Genomic DNA, 24807 nt, shown 5'->3' on the forward strand with positions numbered 1-24807 from the left:
GCCAGTTTTACCTGGGTAGGGTGATTTGGGCCGCGGCCCCAGCCGAAAATCGGACATCCTCTCCGTAGGTCTTTCGCAACATTTGATGAATTTCTGCACCATTCTGGCCCAGTTTTACAAGTAATTTGAAATTGATTCTTTGTTTCGTCTGTTAGTCGATATCCATGCTGACAAAGACTGAAAATGGTTTGCACAAAAAGTGCACGCATAAAATTCTGCCTTGTCATACAGCAATATGTCTCATACTAGAGGTTATCAGGGCCCTTTCGAGTGGAAAATGTGAGACAGTGGCGCCGTTACACCATCTCCCACATTTTCCCTGTCTCAACCCATGAACTTGCAGGACAGACCTCGTACTCTCAACACGCAAGGTAAGACTAGATTCACAGCATTGGACCGAGAAATGCGTGCGTGCAAGCATACAATACTAAGGTGAGGAAAAGGAAGGCCGCAATCTTCTTGATTATGATATACATCCCGGCGAAATGGTTGGTTTTGGCCTCATTGGACACCTGATTAAAGTGTTCCGTCTTAATAAAACGGGCACACATGACCTTTCTTTAAGGCCCGTTGAAGCAGCTTGTGAAAAAGTATTCAACATGGTGCATAAAGAAGCGACCAAACAAGGATTATTATACAGCACAAATGCATGCGTCAACTATTCAAGCATCACTGCATGTGGTTTTCGCATTGGCGTTTAGAATCCGTCCCGCTATGTTACTAGCTTTTATTTGATAGTCTTATTACAGCTCTGCGCTGTCTGATTATTCTGCCTATGTGTTTATTTGCACGCTGCTTGAGGTGATTAAGCATTGACCAAGTAGGCAATTCGTTAACACTTGATATGTTCTTCGCAATGAGAACTACACTCTTTACTGCGCGTTCATGCTGCTTCTGAGAGAAAGGTATGCCAGAGCTACACTTGAAGACACGTGGTCCTCTCTAATGAGTTGAAGGCGGCGAAAAATGCAGTTTGTCGCAAAAGTGTCGCATACAGGCGATCCCTCTCATTGACGGAGCATGACAACTGCTGCGCGTAGGAAGTAGCATGTTACCGGTCTTCATTACCAGCAATAATTAGTCCCCCTGCACATGAGTGGTGGCGATGATAGCGCAGCGCACAAGCACTAGCACACCATGGAAGCGAGAGCCGGGGCCTTTTTGCGTTTCGGACCAAGTGTACCCCAACTAAGAACCGCGTACGAGGTCCCCGTTGTCAGTGAAATGAATTTTGGCCGCAAACATGAGCTTTAGCGGCCACTTCCAACTGCATTCGATGAACCGTATCGTGTCCATTTGGCGAACAAGGTGCAATTCAAATGGAAAACACTTCACGATAATAGAGTGCAGCGGCTATTCGCGGGAACAGTCGAACAACCGCAAATGGGCCCATATCGGTAAGCCGCTTAGGCAGAGGAGCTTTGATGTGTTACGGCGTGGTAGAGAGCGTTTGCCGCACGACTTTACTGGACTTCAGACACTGCTTTGTTGGCCGTAGTGTTTCACAGAGTCAAAGCAGCTAGGCCTGGCTTGAGCTCGAGCTAATGGAATATTTCAGTGTGTCCAGTAAGATGCTAATGCAGGCTATTCACACAAGGTTTGAGGATGCATTTTTTTAAATCATTGGAAGAAAATCAATTGTGGGTTGGCTCGACGGTGGGGAGGAGAGTACTGACAAAGCTGTCAGTGAAGTACACGGAAAAAAGAAAGGCACCTCGATTTCCTTGTCGGAAAGGAATGCAGCGGAGCACCTCAGTAATCTTGCACATACACTAAGAAAATAGAATACACAAGAGTTCACCAACCGGCGTCTATATGTCATGGACCAATTTATGAACGGACATATTTTACCGCTCTAGCGACGGTAGCAGGTAGCGACGAAAGCTCGACGGGGAGCAACAATGGCCCCAATTATTCGCGGGACAAAGCTGTATCATCACGCCCCAAATGTAGGAGAGGTGCCACTTGGGTTGGACCACAGTGTGACCACAACACGAGTATTCCATCTTATCGATGATGGGGAAAACCATCGTCTCTCTGCCCTGAAAAATTGCCGTTTTGTGGACAGGCTGTAGACAGTCGACGCGACGAAACCGCCACGCAAACACACGATGAGCGAGCGCAAGAAGCCGCGAGAAAACAAAAGCCCGTCAGCTATCTCACAGCGTCCACCTTAAAATGGCTGCATTTTCGTCCTTTTTTTTCAGTTTCAGATTAGAAATCGAGGTTGGTAAATTCATACATTTAGCTTTTAGATGGAAAATCATTTCTCAAGTTTTATTCTTCTTTATAGTGAGAGAATTCGCTGCGGCCCGTTCTTATAATACGTGTAATATGTTGTTTACTTTCTTAGCTATTTCGTTATGGTCAGAGGAGGTTAACAGAATAGTACTGTCACTAGCGTATATAATAAATTTTGCCAGCGCACTAATATTTACAATGTGATTGATATAAATATTTAAGAGGAGGGGTCCTAAGATGCTGCACTAGGGAACGTCACTAGAAATTTTATACGGTCAGAAGTGCCGGGGTTTATTACTACATATTGTTGTCTGAAACTGAGATACGATTTTATTGAGTTAAGAGCGTGACCACGGATATCACAGCATTCGAGTTTAACAAAAATTGTCCTATGATTTGTAACGTCGAATGTCTTACTGAGATCTATAAAGATACCTTGAGGAGCTGTTTTTCAATATTTTCTAGGATGTATTCGTTTTGGACAAGCAATGCGAGTACTGTTGACCTTCGTGAAATGAATCCAAACTCACAGACAGGTAGTATAGAGTGTTTTAATAGAACTTTCTGGACGCAACCCTTTCGAAAAATATAGAAGCATGCAGATCCGTCAGTACTTCCCTAATGCATTTCTGTCACAATTTCTATAAACTGCAGTCAACCTGGCAAGTTGCACATCGGCGGGCAATTGTCCAGTCGACATTGCAGTGCTATAGATAAATGTTAGGCATGGTGTATTTATTGACAAGACATATTTGGCTGGTCGGCTTTGTATATTACATGGGTCAAGACTAGTTATATCTCTCATGTTTGTATAGATGGAAAGAACTTCGCATTCACCGGTTGGTTGTAAAAAACATGGAGTGCGATAGTCTGTCTCTAAAAATTGAAATATGTCGGAATTGTAAATAATTCTACTTACTTCTTCTTTACTGCAGTCAATATTGTCGTCATCCGCTAGCTGCCAGAGCGAGAACGTTCTAGCAAATCCTGGGCGTCCGTGGCCAGTCAGGGACACGGAAAACGAACACGCTGAGGATAGAGCACTGCACGGGCCAATTTTTTCAGCCCGGGCCCGGCACGGGCCCGTTTTTACGTTGGGCTGCCCGCCCGAAAGTTTTATGGCGAGACCCGGGCCCGGCCCGGGCCCGTAAATAATTTGCGTTACCCGCCCGGCCCGGCCCGCCACCCTTTACCTTAGGCCCGAGCCCGGCCCGGCCTGACTCGAAACCGGCCGGAACCCGGCCCGAGACCGAAGAAGACCACCGAGCGGCAAAAAAAAAAAAATAAAATAAATAAAGAAGAGAATGAAAGGGATTTATTCTTAAGGCATAAATACATGTCATATGCAATTATGAACACCATTTGAGCGGTCTGAACGCAAATACCAGCGCGAAAAGTAGTAGGAATGACCCTGCCGAGCAGTGTCGCTAGCAGTTTCCAACGGCGCGTTCTTGATGCGGCCCAATACACTTTTATCGCAGCGCCGCCACAGTATTTATCCACGTCGGGTGCCTCACTGCAAAGCATGCGCCGCCCCAGCCACTCGTCCCACCTCAACCGTATTCTAGCACACTCTAGCCGAAGCGCAGCTACGACCAGTCTTGAGCGCAGCGCATGGATGGAGTAAATGGAGAAAGAAAGCTTTTCGTTCCTCCATGGCGCAGCGTAATGTGCTGCTGTAAGGCGGTCGGTTGAGAACATGCGTGCAATCATGGATGGACGCAGTGCCATATTTCAGCCACGTGACGAATTATCTTATCTTACCAGTCATCGTTTTACCAATTCGCCTTTGAAGAATCTGGAAGTGGCGAACGCGCTTGCACCGCGCTGAAAGCATCAATTACATTGATTTAGGTAAGCAATACAATGGCGTGCTTTGGTTTGAGGCGACTTCAGTCTTTCTGGAATTTTACATTCTGTTCAAACAGCGCAAAATACGAAGGAAGAAGAAAATGCAAGTACACAGGAGTCGCACTGCTAGCTTCCAGCTGCGCCGGTGCAACATATTTTTCTGATTCGAGACGCGCGAGGATAACTTGCTGCACGTTACATGCACGCCACTAAAAAGTTCGAGCCGGGCCCGGGTCAAAAGCCACATGCCGTGCCCGATCCCGGCCCGAGCCCGTGAAAAAACTGCCCTACCCGGCCCGACCCGGCCCACGGGCCGGGCCAGGCCGGGCTCGGGCTTTCGGATAAGCCCGAGCCCGTGCAGTGCTCTAGCTGGGGACGCCTGTCGGGTCAGTGGGTGGAACTTCGGAGAAGTCACCATAGATGATGATGATACACTTTATTATGTCACTGTAGAAAACGAATGCCATGCAGGCATCCCCGGAGGTCTCGGCCGTTGGGTACTTCTAAAGCGAAAGAGCCAAGTGACGCATTTGGGCATGGTCCGAGTGCCTTTGTGATCGAGATTGTTACGGAGTTCAGATGATCTAACGTGGTGCAGAGTAGAGAGAGGTGCTTGTCGAAGCGGAAAAAGATGCATAGATTTTTAACAGGCTTCACATATCCGTACTATTGTATGATCACGTTTAAAGATTACAGTGAAAAACTAATACGCTTTTGACATTCCGGGTCAGAAGTGACGCTGTGATGCTGGAGAAGCTTTCTGGTAGCAACAGCTTCAGGACTGCATCGTGCATGCGTAGGCGAGAGTTGAAGATGCGCAGGGAATTCCGGCCAGCTATAGTGAAGTTACGAACCAATAAACTGTTGTTTTCTTTTTTCTTTTGGCAACTTCCGCTCTAGACAAAGGTACTGAACTGTCTCAGTTGCGTCGTTGGCGGGCCAAACGACATAGTGAAAGAGGTCTATAGTAACAATGCCGCAATCACCCGGCAGCAAGTAAAGAAAAACTAAGTTCTGCCCCTCACTAGAGATACCGACGGAGATTCTAGCGCATCTCAGACACTAACTGGTCGTAAGTACCGTAAGTTGTGGAAGACACCAGAAAGAAGTGGTCTGGCTTCGGTTAAGTATATCTTCGAAAGAGTAGCTGGAAATCTGAAGACTAGAAAATCTTGCACGCGGTTTTTGCGCTGTCCAAGAAGCTGGTTGGATACGTCGTAAGCGGATGGCCTCTGGCAATAGCTATTGTCGAAGCTATTGATGTGCACTGGCAGAAAACTAAACACGCCGTAGGGCCTAGCCTGGTACACTCTCGAGAGTATTATCATTGCACATACGCGTATCTGATATCGTTCAAACGCTACATCGTAAACGTCCCCGAAAGAGCACTTTGTACATTTGTGGTCCATGGAGTTGGGACACGTAGCCCATTTTTCGCTGCATACAAATTTTAGTATGTGTGCCATCTTTGATCATAGCCTTTTCTTAAAGAATGCGGAATGGGACCTCCATATGAGAACGTCTGAATTTCGTCCGTGCTACGTTGGGAATTCTTTTGTATGCGCCCTGTCTCTATCATATCTAACATGTTGCGCCTCTACCGCGTTTTGGAATGACATCGAATCACACGTCGTTTCTTAAGATGGGTTGTTCCGAGTCCATAAGATTAGTGTCCGCCATTAGTGTCCCGTTTCTCGTGGATGCTTCCAGTATATTTGAAATTGGACCGTCTATGCACTGGGTCATACTATCTCGGCATAATCCATCCAGTTTACCTTGCTTCGAATGACCAATGAAGCTGAAAGACCACCCAGTAAAAAGTGAAGTTATGCGTGTTGACATCTCGAGCTGCCATCATTCGCAATAGTGAAGTCATGATCAGGAGCAAAGATACAAGTGTGCTGCCGCTGGAATTAATCCCTCTGTTTTCCCAAAGTAGATAATACACGTTGGAATCTCCAATGATGATCAATAAACCGTTAGTATCTAGTAGCCGGTCCAGTACCTTTTCTTGTTGAGAACGTCAAGTCGATTGTACACATGAATATTCGTGAAAGGCTCCAGGTGAAATAATTTATGAAAGACAATGTCACCTTTGAACGTGGAGAAAAACAAATATTTGTTTTTATCAAAGCCGGCTCCACATAGCGTAGAAGTTGACGTCCATTTCGTCGTGCAGATGACGAATTTGCTCTGTTGACGAAACGCTGCACGCAAACATCATTTACGACCAGATAGCCTGGTGAAAGCTTAAGTTATGTTTACAAATGCATATTATTTGGAAACTGAATCGTCAGACCATACAGATGGAAACATGAAATGCGACACAACTGGTGGCCAGTTTGTCTAGCAGCAATTTATTCGGGTTCGGTTCGGGTTCACGCTTTTTGGTTTGGTTAAGGTTCAGCTCCGGAGCGAAAATTATAACGGTTCGAACCGGTTCGGAGCATTCTGAGCCAGTTCCTTCTGATTCCCAAATTGGTTCGAAGAAATAAATATTCCTGCACCACTGGACGCTTACACCATGGACGTTTACATCAACTGCATTGAGGACGTACTTCTTTCTCTAGGTTTATTTTTTTTTTCTTTGTGCTTCCTGCTCTGCTGTTGCCTCTTTAGTAGGTTTCCTTTGTTCAAGGAATACAGGGCTACCTACAGTCCCCTATTGGTTTCTCCCAAGGTTATACACGCGCTATACTTGTCACTCGAGTGGGAGGAAGGCCGGGCTCAAACTTCTGAACCTGAACGATATAAAATCCCCCGCCTCTTCCTGGTCGAGATCAATTCGATCGAAACCAACCCGTTTTTCCGCCGGCGGGACGCTCTTGAACGGACGGCCACTGGCAGGAACGAACGACGCCTAAATCTCACCTGTCTTACGAGTGCATCGAGAGATGGCAGCACGAGGGCATGGCGCTGCCGACGCTAGAGCGCGAGCCAGCGGCTCGCATGCCCGGCGTTCGAGCCCCGATCAGCAGAGCTCTTCGCGCGCTACGACCGCCGTGTCATCGATCCCACGTGGCGGCGGGGGCCTTTCTTCTGCACGGCGGCAGGCCCCCCTACTTCTGTCTTTGCGGGCCGGCTGCGTCTGTTCGTCGCCGGTCGTGTGTGCGCGCGCGCGGCAGCCGCGTGTCCCAACGGTGACTTGGCGTCATTATGTGCCCGACCTGTTGGATTCGTATCGGTCGCCTGCTCCACTGCACGATGACGCTGCTCACTCTCGGAGTATCGCCGCTGGTGGGCCTGCAGCCTCTCGAGCCACCACGCAAAGGTCGGTGCCCGCAGGACTCCTCGCGCGGCTACACTTTTGCGCGATGCAAGTTGATGTCTTATTTTCGTTTCGTGGCCCCACGTTTTTTATGCAAGCATGACAGGTCGCGTGGACCACACTCCTGACCATGTGCTTTACTTTGTAGCTCATGCCGCACTTAATCGCTCTTTTATTCGAAGGCGGGAAACTTGTAAACATGAAGGAGGAGCGCATTCGCTCACCCTTCGCGTTTGCCGTTTGCCGCCTTCGCGCTTGACGTGCATGCGGTCTAACTTCTCCTTTCTTTCAGGGATGAAACAATCAACTCATCTTCGCTGCTTCATTTTCACCACTCTGTCCTGAGGCTCTACTAAACGCGTTTTGAGCAAGCAGTAAGGAACAGAATGTATTTCAGTGACGAAAGCCTGTGTGCTAAATCAAAGAAGGGAAAGAAAACTGACGTGCGTGAAGGGAAACTACAAGGAAGATTGAAATAGTGCTAGTTTGCAGCCGCATGAAGCCCGAGCAACGTTGCCTGCGCATGCTCGAATTAAATTCGAGGCCGGTGTGCAAGAACTATTCTACATCTGCGATTGTCAATAATTGCAGCAGGTTCAGAGAAGAACTTACTCAAACTTATTCAAAGAACCTACTGAAACAAGCCCGAGTTAATGCTTAGGTTTACATTAAAGAACGAAGCGTCACCAAAACTTCATCTGCTCAGCCTTCATTAGATGCGAAGTAAGGTTTGGAGTTTGTGGAAAACCAATATGTTTTGTGGAAATACAAAAGGCGAGGAAAAAATGAATAAGCAAAAACTTCAGGTGCGCCGGGAACTCAGTTTATTGTACGGAAATATCCGGAAGGCATCATCGAATACATTCATATATGTTTTATTTTTATTTTTCTAAATATCTCACTATGCCAAGTAAATCCCGAAGAGAAAGAAAAAAAAACATGTTAAGAAGCAGACGATAAACTGCAATGTTAGTTCACGTCGTGCACATGGTGTAAGACAATATGTTTATTTCCGATACCTATGAATCTGACTATTGCGTTAACATTTTTCAAACACTGCATATCAACTTAGTTTACAACGGCTAGCAACGTTTTCTTTTTATAGTTTCGCAGTAGGAGCCTTCCGAGTGTTGTGGTTGTTTATACAAGGCTTATCCAAGACTTATACGTGTTTATTTCGTGCTTACGTGTAGGTATGAAATACACGTAGTTCGCTTTAAGTAGCTGAGCACAACCTACAACCTCGATACCCTTACAACGTTGCCGGTTCTGCTCAATTGCAATATTGAACCCGGCCGTGTTAAACGGAGGGTCGAATTATCCAATGTGTGCATGAGAAAGCCACGCTCAGCGGGATAAGAAATGGCAGGCCGTGAGGAAGCCATGTGCAACTCTATCACAAATAGGAAACTGATATAGGGGCCGAAGCCTTTTTCCATGCTCCGGGCAAGGAGGGTCACGAAAGGCTCAATCCTGCGGTGAAGACCTCCAGGCACGACGATAATATTCCCCCCCCCCCCCCCTGTTAGATCTCGTTTTGATTATCACGGTTGTTTGCCCTGCGCTACGGCGTGGGCTCATCAGAACTCGCCGGTGCACCTGCCAACTGTACGCGGCAATGAGCACAAGTCGTGGGAGGTGACGACGATTGCCAGCGCTCACGAAAGAACGTACTTGACAAGCGGTTCCCACTTACAGGAACGGGATCAGGCACTCGTATTGTTGCCTGGAGTCAAGGCTCCTGCCAGGCATGCCTTTAGCAAGAAAGCGTTATGCTTCTGGAGTGAAACCTCTGCACTCATTCGGACATGATGGCCATGCTAATAAAGGATTAGCAGACCGTACCTCTATCTATTTGACCGAGCATTGTATCGATGCATGAAGGCGGAAGGTTAAGCATGCCAACACAAAACCGCTGATGAGGCGCTTGGAAAATAGGGCACATACTGTCCATCCGTGTGGTCAGCGAAGATAATTTGAATTAGGGAGCAGGAGACGCACAACATGATTCAAACAGTGTCTTGTAAAGTCAGCTGTCCAGTGGCGTTAAAGAGAAAGACGAAGTCAGTTAAGTCTGGCAGAATATTCGTTCAGAACCTTATCAGCACGTTTTGTACAACAAAGTTGGCCATGAGCTGAGAAAAGCAAGGTTTAATCTTCTCTTTTTGGTTTCAAAGCGCGAACTGCGAAGTCGATCCCGTCAATATGCCGTGTCAATTTCAAATTATATTTATGGATTTCAGCATTCAATATATTTTGGAGGAAAGCGCACAGAATTGTTAAATGACTGTTTGCTTTCGACTGCAGTATAGACCTTTTTTTGTTCATTTTTAAACGATTCACTAGCGTCATACCGACACTCACTTTCTGTGGTGTCACAGCAAGCTACTGCGTGACAATGTAACATCGTGAATTATTCTTTGTATTTGCTTAAGTTCTGTCCTACTAAACGTCTGCTAATAGTAACGCTGGCTGTAGTGGATATGCAATCTTACGAAACAAATTATGCTTTCGCGTTCCTTTTAGAAAGTGACTGACCGACGACAGAGAAATTCAGTAAAATATACTTTTTATGGTTTCTGGATTTTCTGTATACACCTTTATTTAAGGAAGGCCCGTGCTCTCACGACTTCTTCATGGAAGGCTAGACGTGTGTTACGCTCGGCTAACTTACTTTTTGACGTCCGAAGTCTTCACATAGTACGAAAGCTACCGAACATGTTTAGACTACCTGTGGCTTTTTAGCAGACCGCTTCAACAGAGCGTTACCATTTGCTGTTACCGGTACCACAGCGGCCAACTGCAGCTTTGGCGCGCACTAGCTAACCTGAGCAGCGGTCTCACGTCATGTGTGCGCAGTGCAGTTCATCTGGTGCACGCGAAAACCTGCAGTCAATTTCTATAAAGTGTGCCAGTATAATTGAAGCAAACATTAAAATTGTCTTTCTATTTTATTTGTTTAAAAGGGTATGAGTGGAAAATGCTCTTTCGCCACAACTAAGAGACCTACCTATTCATATTGTCGCAATTTTTGCGGAACTTTGCAGTAACATTTAAGACAGGCGCAGTAGTACGCGCAGTAGAATTAGCAATCCTACTGAGGCTTGTGCTCTAGTACGTTGGTATAATAGGCGCCATGGTGCGAAAAGGACGAGGAGATGAAGACACACAATATGTACACTACAAGCACGCTTGTGCTGTACATTTTGTGTCTGACCGTCCTCGTTTCTTTAGCGTCATTGCGTCTATTATATCTACGAATAGCAGCGTCCCGCACAGTATAGCAAGCGGGTTATGTAGTGCAGCGTGTACAGTGCTCTCTGTCTGAAGCCGGGCTGTGAATGTAGCCAGCCCATCAGATCAAACGGTGTTGTTCGGGGTCGTCCGGAGCTCAACACACAAAATGTGCACACAGCAGGCACACAAAATGAACAGCACAAGCGTGCTTATAGTTTACACATTGTGTGTCTTCATCTCCTCGTCTTTTTCGCGCCATGGCGTCTATTAGAATAATGCATCAACTAGGGCACAAGCCTCAGTAGGATTGCTAATTGTACTGCGCATACTACTACGCCAGTCTTAAATGTTACTCTTCGAACTGTGTGCAAAACGGGAGTTTGTTCGCACGCATTGTGAGGTACGTGTAGCCGCGATTGGAGTGCTTACGTGCGTAACTTTACCAGTTTTTATAATTAAAATTGTCTTTAAATTTTTGTTGTTTAAAACTGTATGAGTGGAAAATGCTCTTTCGCCACAGCTAAGAGACCTACCTATTCATATTGTCTCAACTTTTACAGAACTTTCAGGTGCTTTTTTCGGAGCTCGGCACAAAAATTGTGTCGAGCTCCCGACGCTTCCGAAAAACAACATCGTTTTATCTGATGGGCTGGCTACATTCACAGCCCGGCTTCGGATAGAGAGCATTGCACAGGTTTTATTGCCTAAGAATTGTGCGGTCGGGTTGCCCATTTTTGGGTAAGTGTAATCTCCCATGCAGACATGCGTAGTACTGAGCACACGGACCATATACCCTTTACTCAGTTATTTCATGGCTAGCTGAACTAGCATGGGATCTCAATTTTTTTTATTTACCTAGATAGCTTATGGAGAGCGCGGATAATCGAACCTGTGACGCCGAGCACAGCCGTCCGATGCTCTAAACGTAGGGCTACGATCACACGAATGTTTCTCCCGTGATAATCCTAACTGGCTCTTTGAGATGACTGGCGCGAGTGTCACGTAGCACGGCGTGAGCTACAGCGCGTGTGAGCGCGCCAGTTTTGATTCTGCCACAGACTTCCCACTCTCATTCCCTTGCGTCCCGAGCGGGAGCGTGTCAGTTTCTCACATTTTTGCCAAGTGCCAGCAAACGCTTTGAAACGTTGTGTTAGGATGCACTGCCTTTGGGATCGGCCCATGTCACAACGGGATATGTTGTAACCTTTCTTCCCGAAGTAAAACTGAAAAAGAGAGAAGTTAACTGTCGTAACGCCGTCGCCATCATAATACCATTGTCGTCTTGTTTCTGTCGTCACACACACGTTCGCGTCAAACACAACTGCTCGCTTTACACAAACACGTCGGTCCGTCTCTTCGAAGAACTCCAAACGATGCTGGATAACCAGCTAGCCGCGAACTGCTTGGGATAACATCGATTCGCTGAGTGAGGGACATGTGCATAATTAGTTTTTATTGTTTTTCATTTGGAAGACAACGTCTTCCCTTTCGAGTTACTGCCACTTTTCAGTATGGGGTATGTCTGTTCATAACCCTTGGACTGATTATGAAGGTAGTGCAGCCTTAAGTCCGATGCTCTTCCTACTTCCCTCGCACAAGGGGTAATGCGGTATAGCGCGTGCGCAGTGGCTCCGCCTTCAACACATGGAGGAGCGCTACATCGCGCTCGCGCCGGGAAAATTTCGGTGCATTGGGACAGTGGCACAAAGGGAGACAGGCGCTCGCTCGCTAGTCGCCTTCTCATTGCCATGTCACGCCCGAAGAAATTGCTCAACGAAGCGGACTTTGAAGAGCGGAAAAAAAAAAACTTGGAAACCGTTTCAACCTCTATGTTGACGTCGATCAAACGTTGTCGCTCCAGCGTGGCTCTGACCATAAATTATACAGTTCATACACCTCATTCTCACACCCAACACAGCAAGGAAAACATTATCTTTCATCGTCTTAAACTATAGGCTGAATCGCCTTCCAATTTTGTTATTTGTATATTTGCTAAGCATTGAGGGATTTATGTTCAGGGCTTGCGTAAGTGCTTTGTCTTTGCTTCCCTATAATGATGCAAAAGAAGAAAAAGCTGGTCTGGTAGCGCAATGCTTAGAGAGTTATCTTTCAGTGGGAAAAGCTCAAGAATGACTAGAGCGCATGCACCGCGCAGAAACACGAAATAGCCTCGATGGCATGACGACATGTTGATAACTTCTGGGTTGGTATTGCGGCAACGGCGATGCCACGGATACATCATGAAATTTTTTATATCAGCTATCCTCGACCAGATGACTTATACACCGTCACTCTTACAGCATCAGGACTAAGAAGGCGCATGAAATACGATTACTTAACGTGAAAACTTACCTCGAGCTCAATGCGATTTAACTCCAAGCGAGTTGACCGGGTCAAAGAAACTTTCTTTTCAACTTCCACATTCTATACTGGATTGAAGGGCACAGGTAGAGGAGGCGGGTAAGTCACGTGCGATGGAACAGCTTTAGCGTGGTCCCTCATACCTTGTTTCAGCGACTAGAGGCGTCGATAATGCCTTATTGCCGTGGCACCAATATATTTCCATTGCTCTACACTTGGCTTCGCTTGCGACATTTTAATGTGCGTTCGGCAGCATTTAACGCAATACCGGTTCCATGTGATGTTCAGGCGATCGTAACACATCCGACAATGGTGCCTGCTCGGCATTCCTAAAAGCGTGCCAATTTTTTTCTTTTTTTTTTTTTTGCAATGGATGCTGTCCTGGCTTCCCTTGCATGCGTGTTGTGATGCAGCGCACTAATAGATATAAATTATTACACTGAAATTTTCAAGCGTACTCTCCAGAGTAATTTCGTTGCAACAGTTGTGAACCTATGACATTGCTACTCAACGTCGCTCTTTGGGTAGGAGAAGCAGTTAACTTATAATATAATGTTGTTCCTGGTTGCTTCCGTTTTCCAGACACAAATGTCGCACTTATGCGTCAGTTTAAATTCGGCAGACTTCCGAGCTCGAAAGCAAGGTTCATCTCAATTAAGTGATACGATATTACATTTATCATGATCGCCGTTTCCAAGAACATAGTCGGAGACAGTCTTCACACACTCGAATCATGAATTCTAAGCTTGGGGAAGTCGAGTGTAACTGATATCGCTAGAAAATGATTGCTGCTGACGCTTACTATTCAACCTAGTTTGAGTAAAGGGTTCCGCACAGAACACGGAATAGCACTATAGTGAAAACTATATATACCAGCCTATCCTGGTATCTCGGTACTGGAATAGAGAGGCTACTGACTTGGGTAGGCAAGCACTTAAATCATCCGACCGGGTTTGCAAAACCAGTATGATGGTCGAATGGAGGAAAATAAATGCACTTACGTTCTAGTCATATCCTTTCATGCGAAGTGATCGAGCTTACGCTTGTTGTCAACAGTCAACAGATCAGGATGTAAATCGGAGCTGTGGCCGCTTGTTTAGCGTGTAGCCGCTCCTACTCAACAGAGCGAAGGAAATTGATCATATTAGCTCATCTGAATGCCTAATGCCATGCTCACGGTGGTTTCGTGCGGCATAGCCGGCCGAACATGGCATCAAGAGAGCTGGACACTGCAGTCACAAGTAACCTTAACTTGTTTGCCGGAAGAGACAGTGATCAGCCGCTGATGGCATGCATGCAACGGACAGTCGCGGTTCCGCACATAACATGCACCGGTGAGCGTGTAGCATGCGCGCACGCGTTTCCACTGAATGTTGGGTTGTTTGCAAGTTAATGCAACAAATCGATTTCCCGAATTTGTGCGGTTCTTCTAGCGAATGGCCCACCATTGTCTTGGAATCGGCTGGTACAGGTGCAATATAAGTGCGACACAATTTGGTAGCTGCTTTCGTGCTGGTAGGACGAAGCATCACGAGGTGCCTCAAGCTTCGGCCTTACTTCTGCCGCTATTGCCGAAGAAGTGGTGTGTAGCACTTCGAAAGCTAGATTGCATTAAATTAAAATTAAATTCTGCGGTTGTACATGCCAAAAGCGAGATATGATTATGAGGCACGCCGAAGTGCGGATAAATTTTGACCGCCTGGGTTTCTTTAATGTACAGCCAATGAACGGTACACGAGCGTTTTCGCATTCCACCTCCGTCAGAATGTGGCCGCCGAGGCTGGGATCGAACCTGCGACCTCGAGCTCGGCAGCGCAACGCCATAGCCCCTCAGCTACCGCAACTGGTAGCTAAATTGCTGGTAGCTATATATCCTAAAGCCTGGTTATAATGCCTATCAGGCATGAAATCGAAAATCGACCACCCATGCCAATCCCCGCGGACGTTGGCAAAGAAAGCTTCGACTTAAATATAGCTTAGCATTGCCAGAGCCTGTCCTTCTTTAGAATGTCCATTGACTACTGCGAGGAAAGTCTCGTTCCTGGCCGATAAGTGTAAGTTTGTCAACAATGAAAGATTGCCTGATGTCGAGTCACTGTTGACATTAAGCTAAAGTGCAGACGCACCGTACGGAAAACGCACCATGTCTCACTTCAAAGCGACCTCACTTTGAGGTGTGCATGCAGTCTTTTAAATGAACCGATTAATAACTTATGTTTACTGATGGCCATTGCGACTCCCAATGTTTTATTGACCGCAAGCATGGAATGTACTGTCTCGACCTTATTTGCACGCCAGCTGCAGCGCGTCTTACGTTCGTACTGAATCCTTCACGAGTGTTGAGCCATAAACTGGGCAATAGCCTTTTCTGGGATCTTCGAATACTAGGCGTCGCCAAGACACATAAGTATCCTGCAACATAAAGCAATATTCGCTGTTTGGAATTGAGCCTGTAAGCTACGGCTGACATTTTTCCTGATTACGATCATAACCTATTGTTCTGCTTCTGAGACACGCAGCATGCATCATTTTCTGCTTTTACCTTCCTCGAAGCTGCGCTTTAATAATTTTCAAGACTATTAGACCTTTGCATGTGTGATTAGAATCGGAAACTGGCCTAATGCACTGGTTGAATGCAGCTACCACAACGCCGGCCACTGGCAAGTGCCAATCTGACAGCTGACACTGGCAAGGGGCTGAGCTTTCAGGCAAACATAGATCTTTCACTTACATGCCGCTCGGTTGGCTTTTCTTGCGGTGCTGCATGCCGTGTAAGGCGCGGCGTCGAGGTGTCCGTCTTCATGCCACCATGCCAGCAATTACCTCAACGTTGCAAAGGAACTGTCACCATGACTACTGGGCAGCAATGCAATAGAGTCGAACGGAACTATAAGAAAAAGAGCGCTTACAGCTAATGATTTGGATAAACGTTTCTCGGTAGGTGGGTTCTTTGTCTTATTTTATTCTCTTTGGGGCTGGTATCTTATGCCGCTGAACGTGAAGTGATGTGCAAGTGGGTGACAAAAAAAAAAAGAAAAAAAAAAGACGCCTACGGCTGATCCCACGGCGCGTGGTGGTGCGAGGTTCATCGCGGACATCCGCAAGTTATTTACCGGTGTTTGAAGTATACGAGCGAGTTCACGAGCCATGACACCCGTTTAAGCTATCAAGAAATTAGTTCAGTGATGAGACGTAAATTTGCTTGTGCTGGGCTAGGAATATTGACCCTTTTCGCGACGATCCCGTGGGCGCTGCCATGTTTGATCACGTGGTGACGCGTCCATTGCTTGTCTCAGCTGCCTCCGTTGCCTCCGTGTTTACAATGAATGTGTATGACGCCAGCTTAGCAAACCTCTGTTTCGGGAGATATTGTAGACGGGGACTGGGTTGACTACATGAATCTCTGGCCACAGCTTCAGAGAACATGTAAAAGCGCTTTCGGAGCTGATTAAGCTATGTCCAAACGGCGCGAGCAGCGTATACGGTGCTTGTTCTAAAAACGGGGCTAAATATGTATTCCAAGCTATCCAAGCTTTCCGCTCATGAATTGAATCAGGATTAGTGTGTTTTGCTCTTTTTTTATTTGGCAAACAAATTGAAGCAGAGGCTTGTCACGTTTCCGACTCAGTAATCTTCCTCTGTGCGGTCACTATCTGATTAGTTTCACCATAATGGGTCGCGGGTGTGCTGCAGTACCGATAGATCTGTTCTTGATGCGCGCAAGGCTTGAAGCGTAGCTGTTCTTTGCATTGTAATACCTTGTAGCAAATATGTATTATCGCTAGTAACTCTTGTGGACCGTCACGAAATATTCAGCTTCGACCAATCGTGCGTTGTCGGTGTAGTGCGTCATTTATTCTGTGTATAGAGTGCGCATATGTTCAAGTGTGCGCCCATTCACTTATTCTTGACGCGTTGACGATAGAATGGCGTATGTTTGCGTGCCAGTTGGGGTAGATGTGTGTAGATAATGTGCACGAAACTTACTATGACAGGAAGCGGCGCTACTCTCTTTGTCATGGTTTAATGAGTGGTATTCACTCTTGCCGACGTTCCGGGATTTAAGTTCTTTCTTTGGAGGTTAGCGATACACCACTGGCAGATGAGTGAAGTTGTTTATCCTCGAGGAAAGTCGTGCATTGCGAAGGGCCGGCAACCAGGCTGTCCTTATGTAGCAGCGGTCCATGTGGTCACACAGATTCACTCCATTCCTTAAAGGGGCCCTGAAGCACTTTTTGTCGAAGTGGAGAAAAATATTTGAGGTGAAAGTACGCTATTTGAGAAATACTTTGCCGCAAAAAGTACTTCAATGCGCTCAGCACAAGCGGAGTTATTGGCAATCAAACACAGCCTCCGCTGTGCTCCCCCTCCCTTCTTCATTGCTTTGCACTGCGAAGGCTACGGCGGAGTGGGGCGGGGCCACAGCGCTCCGCCTTCAAAACATCCCCATGGCGCGCAGTTCAAATTTCTGATTATGGTGTCTACGCCGCGCTAAACGTAAGCCAAACGCGGTTGTCCTCAGATAGCCGCAGTGCGCTTAGCCAGTAGACTCGTGGCGGCACCCCGCGGCGGCCGCGGTGTAACCAACAGCAGCGATGAATAGCAGCCGCGTATTTGGATGCGCTTTATCGCGCAATAAAGCACACAGAAGAGAGTGACGATCATGACTGTTGAAACGAGGGCGTTTGAGAGAAAGGTGACGTCGCGCTCCGCTTGCGAGCTCCACGCACTGCGTACGACAGCAAAACTTGGCTGAGATGTTCACAGCAGCGTATGCTACCCGCGGACTACGTTATTTCACCGAGCCCGAGGGGTGATTGAGGGCCCCTTTAATATGCCAGTCACTATTGCACACGTCTTCAATCCACGCTCCACAATTTTGCAGCATGATTGGAGCACAGTGCGTTAGCGGCAACTCAGTTGCATTTTCGACAGCTGATCGCACAGAAGCAAGGTAGAAGTGGTAATGGTTTCGTATTTGTGCGCTGTCTCTGCGGCAACGTGCGGCGCGCCGCCGAGCCGATCAAAGCGCCATCGCGTTTCTTTAGAACAAACTGCTCCGCGAAAAGGGTCAATAGAGCAGCGATAAGTTTAGGCTAAGAAAGTAGTTTTATTAAATTTAGCCCAACGTTTCCAGGTCCTTCCGAGTATTTCTGTATAGAGGATAACTGCGGGAAACTGTAGCAGCTTTTTGTCTCCATCCCGCTTGCGACTGTGGCGATTTCTTTTTGTCTATTTATTGTTTTTTATTTTTTGTGCTTGTGTGTGTGTGTGGATGTGACCTTACGAAGATACTGCATGTAAGTGGATGGAGGCAACGCTTCCAATGACCGGCTCATCTTCCCGGCAGGGTCCTGAATGTGCCACGATTCAATGTATAGCCGCTTCCGGCTATAGGTTCGTATCGGTCTTAAGGTTGACGATTCCATTACTGTCAATCTTTTGGTCAGATGCCTCGCGTTTTTTGCGCTGCGATGGTTTTCTAGGTGATAGAGCTCATTTATTTATTTATTATTTATTTATTTATTATTTATTTATTTATTTATTTATTTATTTATTATTTATTTATTTATTTATTTATTTATTTATTTATTTATTTATTTATTTATTTATTTATTTATTTATTATTTATTTATTTATTATTTATTTATTTATTTATTTATTTATTTATTTATTTATTTATTTATTTATTATTATTATTTATTTATTATTTATTTATTTATTTATTTATTATTTATTTATTTATTTATTTATTTATTTATTTATTTATTTATTTATTTATTTATTTATTTATTTATTTATTTATTTATTTATTTATTTATTATTTATTTATTTATTATTTATTTATTTATTTATTTATTTATTTATTTATTTATTTATTTATTTATTTATTTATTTATTTATTTATTTATTTATTGTGCTCTGTCATTCCGGGAGACTTTTTGTCTCTCCAACGTGCAGCACCGGTGAGTCGTTGCATGATATTTTGTAAACGATGTTTTGATTTGTATCAAGGTTTATATTATTTGTATTTCCTTCTGCCGCCGCGCCTTGCGAGCGTCTTACTGAGAGTCTGCAGGTAATGTCGACAGATACTATACTTGCCGTCAAGGCTCTCGGGTGCATTAAGATGAAGCTAGGTAGAAATATAGTACGTCTTATTTTCCATCTGGAATAGCATGTCAGTGTTACGGGCGAAACACCTTCTGGTCCTTCAACTAAACTGATAACGTCTGTGTTCCTCTTTATTTCCGAAGAAAAATGGCTCTCTCACATATACAATTCATTTCTAGGAGTCAATGCATTCGAGACCGTTGAAAGTATGAGAGAGAGCAGACCGCAAGAACTTGTCGTCGAATATTATTACGATCTTGCCAGACGATTTATGAAGCAGTCTTGACACTGCCGGTGTTCAAATTTGTGTTGATCTAGCTTGGCTCGATCAGCTGTGCGCCCATCGTGTCAGTGCCAAAGGCGTTCGTGCTTACTTTACACCACATAGTTTAAGAAGGTCCACTGTGACAGAAATGAATACTTGATAATTTATATTGGTTTAGCACATCCATTATTTCAAGGCAGTTCAGAAGTTTGTTGTCAGCACAATAAGCCTCATTAAGAATCGGTTTAGGGAAAACCATGGGGCTTGATTGTATCGGGAGTGGCACTTAATTGTGAGATGAGAAAAGAAAGTAATTGTAGTGACACAATCTGCTACTATTCAGTGAATAACAAGTCGCGAAATGGACGCTGAAAGCTCATTTGTCGATACCTCACCAGTCAACACAGTTTTGCCATTAGAGAATCATCTTCACTGTATTTAGGCTTCCAAGGCTTGCGCAGCCGTAAGGAGAAGACTGGCTCTTTAATGGTAGCCAAGCATTCCTGAGCGCATTAATCCGTGCTGTGTATGGGTGCGCTCGATACCTCCTAGATGGCCAGATGGCCGCCGCCAGGTGGGAGCAGTGCCTTATTACTCAGTTCTTTCTCGCCCTGTCTTCTGCCTAAAATTGTTGTGCGTGCTCTTCAAGTAAACTTGCTTCATCAAGAGGGAAAAGGAAGCGCCAAAGTGCGAAAGTGAGGACCTCCACTGCGAACGAGCGTGTTTCCCCAGCTCTCCGTTGGCGAGTCGTAAAACGCAGCCGCCGTTGTGTGCCTCGCTGGCGAACCGGGAGGTGCTGGGACCGTTCGGAACCCTAATTGGAGCCCGGAGCCGGAAGTCGAGGAGCGTAGCCCTGATTGGGCCGGGCTGGCTTCGCGTTGAACACTTCTCGATGTGCCGGGCTCTGTCGAGAACTTCAATGGCGTATGCGCTCACTACAGCAGCAAGCGGAGGAAAAAGAAAGGACGAAAAAAATGAAAGCCATGACACCACCCTACGCCGGATGGGGCCTCAGCGGCAGCAGTCCCTGGGGCGTTTTCAACTCGCAGGAGCATCAGAAGCACGCGGCTAGTTGTGCGGGTGCCCCGGGCGGAGACCTGTCGCCCGATGATCCTGTGCACCCACCCCGGCTGCGAGCGCATAAAACCAGCCGCTGGGCTTATGCGAACTTCTCCGTGCACCTCGGATGCGATCGGGATATAGTTCCATGCAGAAAAGGCATTGTGCCAAGGCATTGGCGAATAAACTGCATCTTTTGCGTACGGTTCCTACGTGGAACGTATGTATTCGAGATTCTTATGCACTTATTTTTTGCTGTTATACTCGTTCTAGTTACACACATGCCAGCACGTCGTGGCGGGATTTACCAAAGTTCATAGTGCTCTCTATTGGCATTCCGCGACAGGAATTGCTAAGGAAAACCTCGGGTGGACTTAGTGCGCTATAGGCAATCGTGAGGTTGCGCAAACTGGTCCACTCAGGAGGCTCACTGACGGTCCGTTCTTAGAAAATCGCCCATAGCTGTGAGGGGCCGCATTCCGTGCGAGAAACGCGCAGGGTTAAACCATCGGCTAGGGGTTAACGCTGTACCTATTCGTCAGTTGCACGCACGGCCGAGCATGCATTACTGCCGAAAAGTGGCAAGGCTCATGTTCGCTCTCAGGAGCGACCGAAAGCAGGTGATTGATGTGCGCGAACGTCAGTCCGCGCAGTAGTATGGCAAGCCTTGTTTGCGAACTAAGAGTGGGGATAAAGCCAGCATTTACTCTTTCGTGGCTGGACCCTTTTATCGCCCTTATTCATCCTCGCAGACAAGCCATGAGCTGCTCCGGGCCCGCCAGCAAGTTCGCTTTGATTCTGATCGCCTGGAGGTGAAAAATGCGGACGCGAAAGCGCTCTCTGAACCCGAGGTCGCTAAAGTCACGTTAACTTATAAAAGCGCAATTTTTTTGTTTTCCTGCTCTCCTGTGCGTGCAATAAAATGATTACGGATCACGAGAGAGTGAAACTGTACGCCAAACTTAACTACGCAATTCCCTTAAATAACTTGGCTACAGTCTCTCAAACTATAAAGCAGCAAACGTGTCACACAGACATGGGCATCAATTCACAAAAATGCCCCCACAAAAACTTCAAGCAGCAGAAAATTGACTACTCGGGTGTGTACTCGGGTGTGCACAAATTGACTAAACGGGTGGGCACTGGAAATCAAGCGGAAACCACATCGATCATATTCCAGCCGTAATTTAGGTGCACAGTGTATTCAGCAGTCTCTGGCTGTTCCGGAAAATTTCTACAGTTACGGAAATCTCTGGCTTAAGTTCATGGACTGTATGCACGACGCTTTTTATTAGTGATGACCTCATGAATCTAAGCAGTAGACCAAGCTGATGGGTGGAAAGTTACAATCGCAATTATAGTTTTGCCATACAAAAAGCTATTACACACGAAATGATCAGGTCACATGGATAAAAAATTTAAAATAATAATAATAATGAATCAATCAATCATTGGATATATCGTTTATTTGTTTACCGCGCCCAGGAACAACCCTAAAGTCTGAGTGCTAGCGCACGCATACATTACCAACCAATAAACCAAAATGCAAAGAAAAACAACAACGACGACAAAACCTGCAAGGGAATATAAGTAAAAGAACAAAGAAACGCATTGAATAAAAAGATAAATTATGATATGAAGAGAGTACAAACAACAAAGCGCAAGGTACATATAAAAACAAAGGAGGACAAATGCAGTCGAACAATATATGTGAAACTATGAAACAACGACGCAAAGCTGGGAAAGGATCACTGAATGCGAGTTATCAAGAATATCAAGATCATGAAAATAAGCGTTATAAAGACTCAGTATAATGTGGACGGTTCAGTGTTGGGGATGATAGGGAGGAACATGAAAACGTCAATGTTCTCTGGCAATGTTCCGCGGATAACGAAACATGATACAACTGAGGAGTTCGGGACAGGTGAGGATAAAGGTGAACATTGAAAAAAAAAAAGCAGGTCAACGCAATTACGTCGACGACCAAGTTAGGGCATTGTCAATGTTTCAACAGTGCTAGAAAAAGGTTCAGGTATAATAATCAATCAATCAATCAATCATGTTTATTTAACATGCCCAGGAACAACCCTAAGGTCGGAGTGCTGGCGCACGCATACATTGCAAACCAAAAACAAAACAATGCAGGGGAATATCATTAAAAAATAAATGAATAAAAATAAATATTGTGAAAAGAAGAAGTACCGACTACAAAGCGCAAAGTAAATACAAAAGAAAAAGGAGGATAAGGGCACATGAACAATGCATGAAATTATAACACAAGGCAACGCTCGGAAAAGAACGATGACAAGGAGTTATGAAAGATATCAAGATCACGAAAGTAAGCGTTATAAAGACTCTGAATTCTGTGGACGGTTGAGTGTTCGTGATGACAGGCAGGAACATGCAAACGTCTATGTACATGGAAAGGTCTAGTCTGCATACAGAACCAAGAGAGCGCATACCCCGCATTGCAACACGCTTAGTGTGAGCCGAAAAATGTAAGGTTGCATCAAAAACTACACCGAGATCATTGATCTCGCAGACCTTACACAACGGCACAGAATCTACAGAATAAGAAAAAGAAATACTTGCTGTTTTGCGTCTGAAAGTCATGGCTTTGGTATTCGAAACATTCAAGGTAAGGTTATTATCCTTGCACCATTTAGAAAAGGAAAACAGGTCAGATGGCAGGGCGCGACAGTCATCAAAACTGCGAATTTTCTTTAAAATCTTGATGTCACCGGCATATAGAAGGAAAGAAGAGTTCCGAATAACAAAAAGAACGTCATTAATAATAATAATAATAATAATAATAATAATAATAATAATAATAATAATAATAATAATAATAATAATATATTATTATTATTATTATTATTATTATTATTATTATTATTATTATTATTATTATTATTATTATTATTATTATTATTATTATTATTATTATTATTCGCCAGCACTCAGACCTTAGGGTTGTTCCTGGGCACGTTAAATAAACATGATTGATTGATTGATTGATTTACTTATCGTACCCAGGAACAACCATGAGGTCTAAATGCTGGCACACGAATACATAGAACAAGAAAAAAAGTACAGCAGGGTAATATCAGTAAAAAAATGAATAAAAGAACAATGAATAAAAAATAATAATCTTCAAAAGAAAAGTGTACATACAACAATTGGCGCAAAGTGCATACATAAGAAAAAGAGGAGAAGGGAAGTTGAACAATATGTGGAACTAAGAGACAACTACGCAAAGCTCAGAACAGAACAATGACAGCGAGTTGTGAAATATGTCAAGGTCATGAAAGTGGGCGTTATAAAGACTCTGTATTCTGTGGATGCTTGGGTGTAATAATAATAATAATAATAATAATAATAATAATAATAATAATAATAATAATAATAATAATAATAATAATAATAATAATAATAATAATAATAATAATAATAATCATGTTTATTTAACGTGCCCAGGAACAACCCTAAGGTCTGAGTGCTGGCGCACGCATACATTACAAACCAAAAACAAAACACTCAGGGAAAAATCATTAAAAATAAATGAATAAAAATAAAAATTGTAAAAAGAAGAGAGTGCCGACAGCAAAGCGCAAAGTAAATACAAAAGAAAAAGGAGGAGAAGGGCACATGAACAATGCATGAAATCATAACACAAGGCAAAGCTCGGAAAAGAACGATGACAAGGAGTTATGAAAGATATAAAGTTCACGAAAGTAAGCGTTATAGAGATTCTGTATTCTGTGGGCAGTTGAGTGTTCGTGATGACAGGCAGGAACATGGAAGGTAATAATAATAATAATAATATAATAATAATAATAATAATAATAATAATAATAATAATAATAATAATAATAATAATAATAATAATAATAATAATAATAATAATAATAATAATAATAATAATAATAATAATAATAATAATAATAATAATAATAATAACATATCTACTTGTTCTCCAAGGACCGCAGTGTATGATGAAATAATTAGTGAACTAATTTATAATTGAATGAGTGAAGTGAAAGCTGGAAATTTCGTTCTTCGGGAACAGATGTTGTAAACGATGAGGTCATTGCCCCTTTTTTCTGTCGGCTATTTATCTTAGTTAAAGCGGGTGCTCTATAGTTGTCTTACATGCATAAACTATGGTAGACAGAGAACATCTATGTATATGCAATGAAGTTTCACAGTTAAGTGTACACAATCGGGAAATATAAGAGGGAATAACATGGTCGAAGCACTGCAGATATTCCGGAACCCATTGTGCATACAAGGATCGAATAAAATGCATGGGTTCGTATCAGATCATATGCTGTGGTGAGGCGTACTGAGATGGAAATTTGTCAGCCCGGCCACGCATATTTCATCGCAAGAGCTCTGCGCCGTAACATGA

The 24807-nt window shown here is 44.5% G+C and overlaps 1 protein-coding gene across 1 annotated transcript in view; it reads left to right on the forward strand.

Annotated features, from left to right (window-relative positions):
* The first annotated feature begins 7115 nt into the window (after positions 1–7115).
* LOC125945900 (uncharacterized) overlaps positions 7116–24807 on the forward strand; it is a 270364-nt gene continuing 252672 nt past the window's right edge. Inside the window, exon 1 of the mRNA XM_049668301.1 lies at positions 7116–7363. Within this exon, the coding sequence (XP_049524258.1) occupies positions 7249–7363 (115 nt within the window). The 5' untranslated portion in view covers positions 7116–7248. The remainder of the gene's footprint in view (positions 7364–24807) is intronic.

This window comes from Dermacentor silvarum, chromosome 1, assembly GCF_013339745.2.
Source record: "Dermacentor silvarum isolate Dsil-2018 chromosome 1, BIME_Dsil_1.4, whole genome shotgun sequence".
Classification (NCBI taxonomy): Eukaryota; Metazoa; Arthropoda; class Arachnida; order Ixodida; family Ixodidae; genus Dermacentor; species Dermacentor silvarum.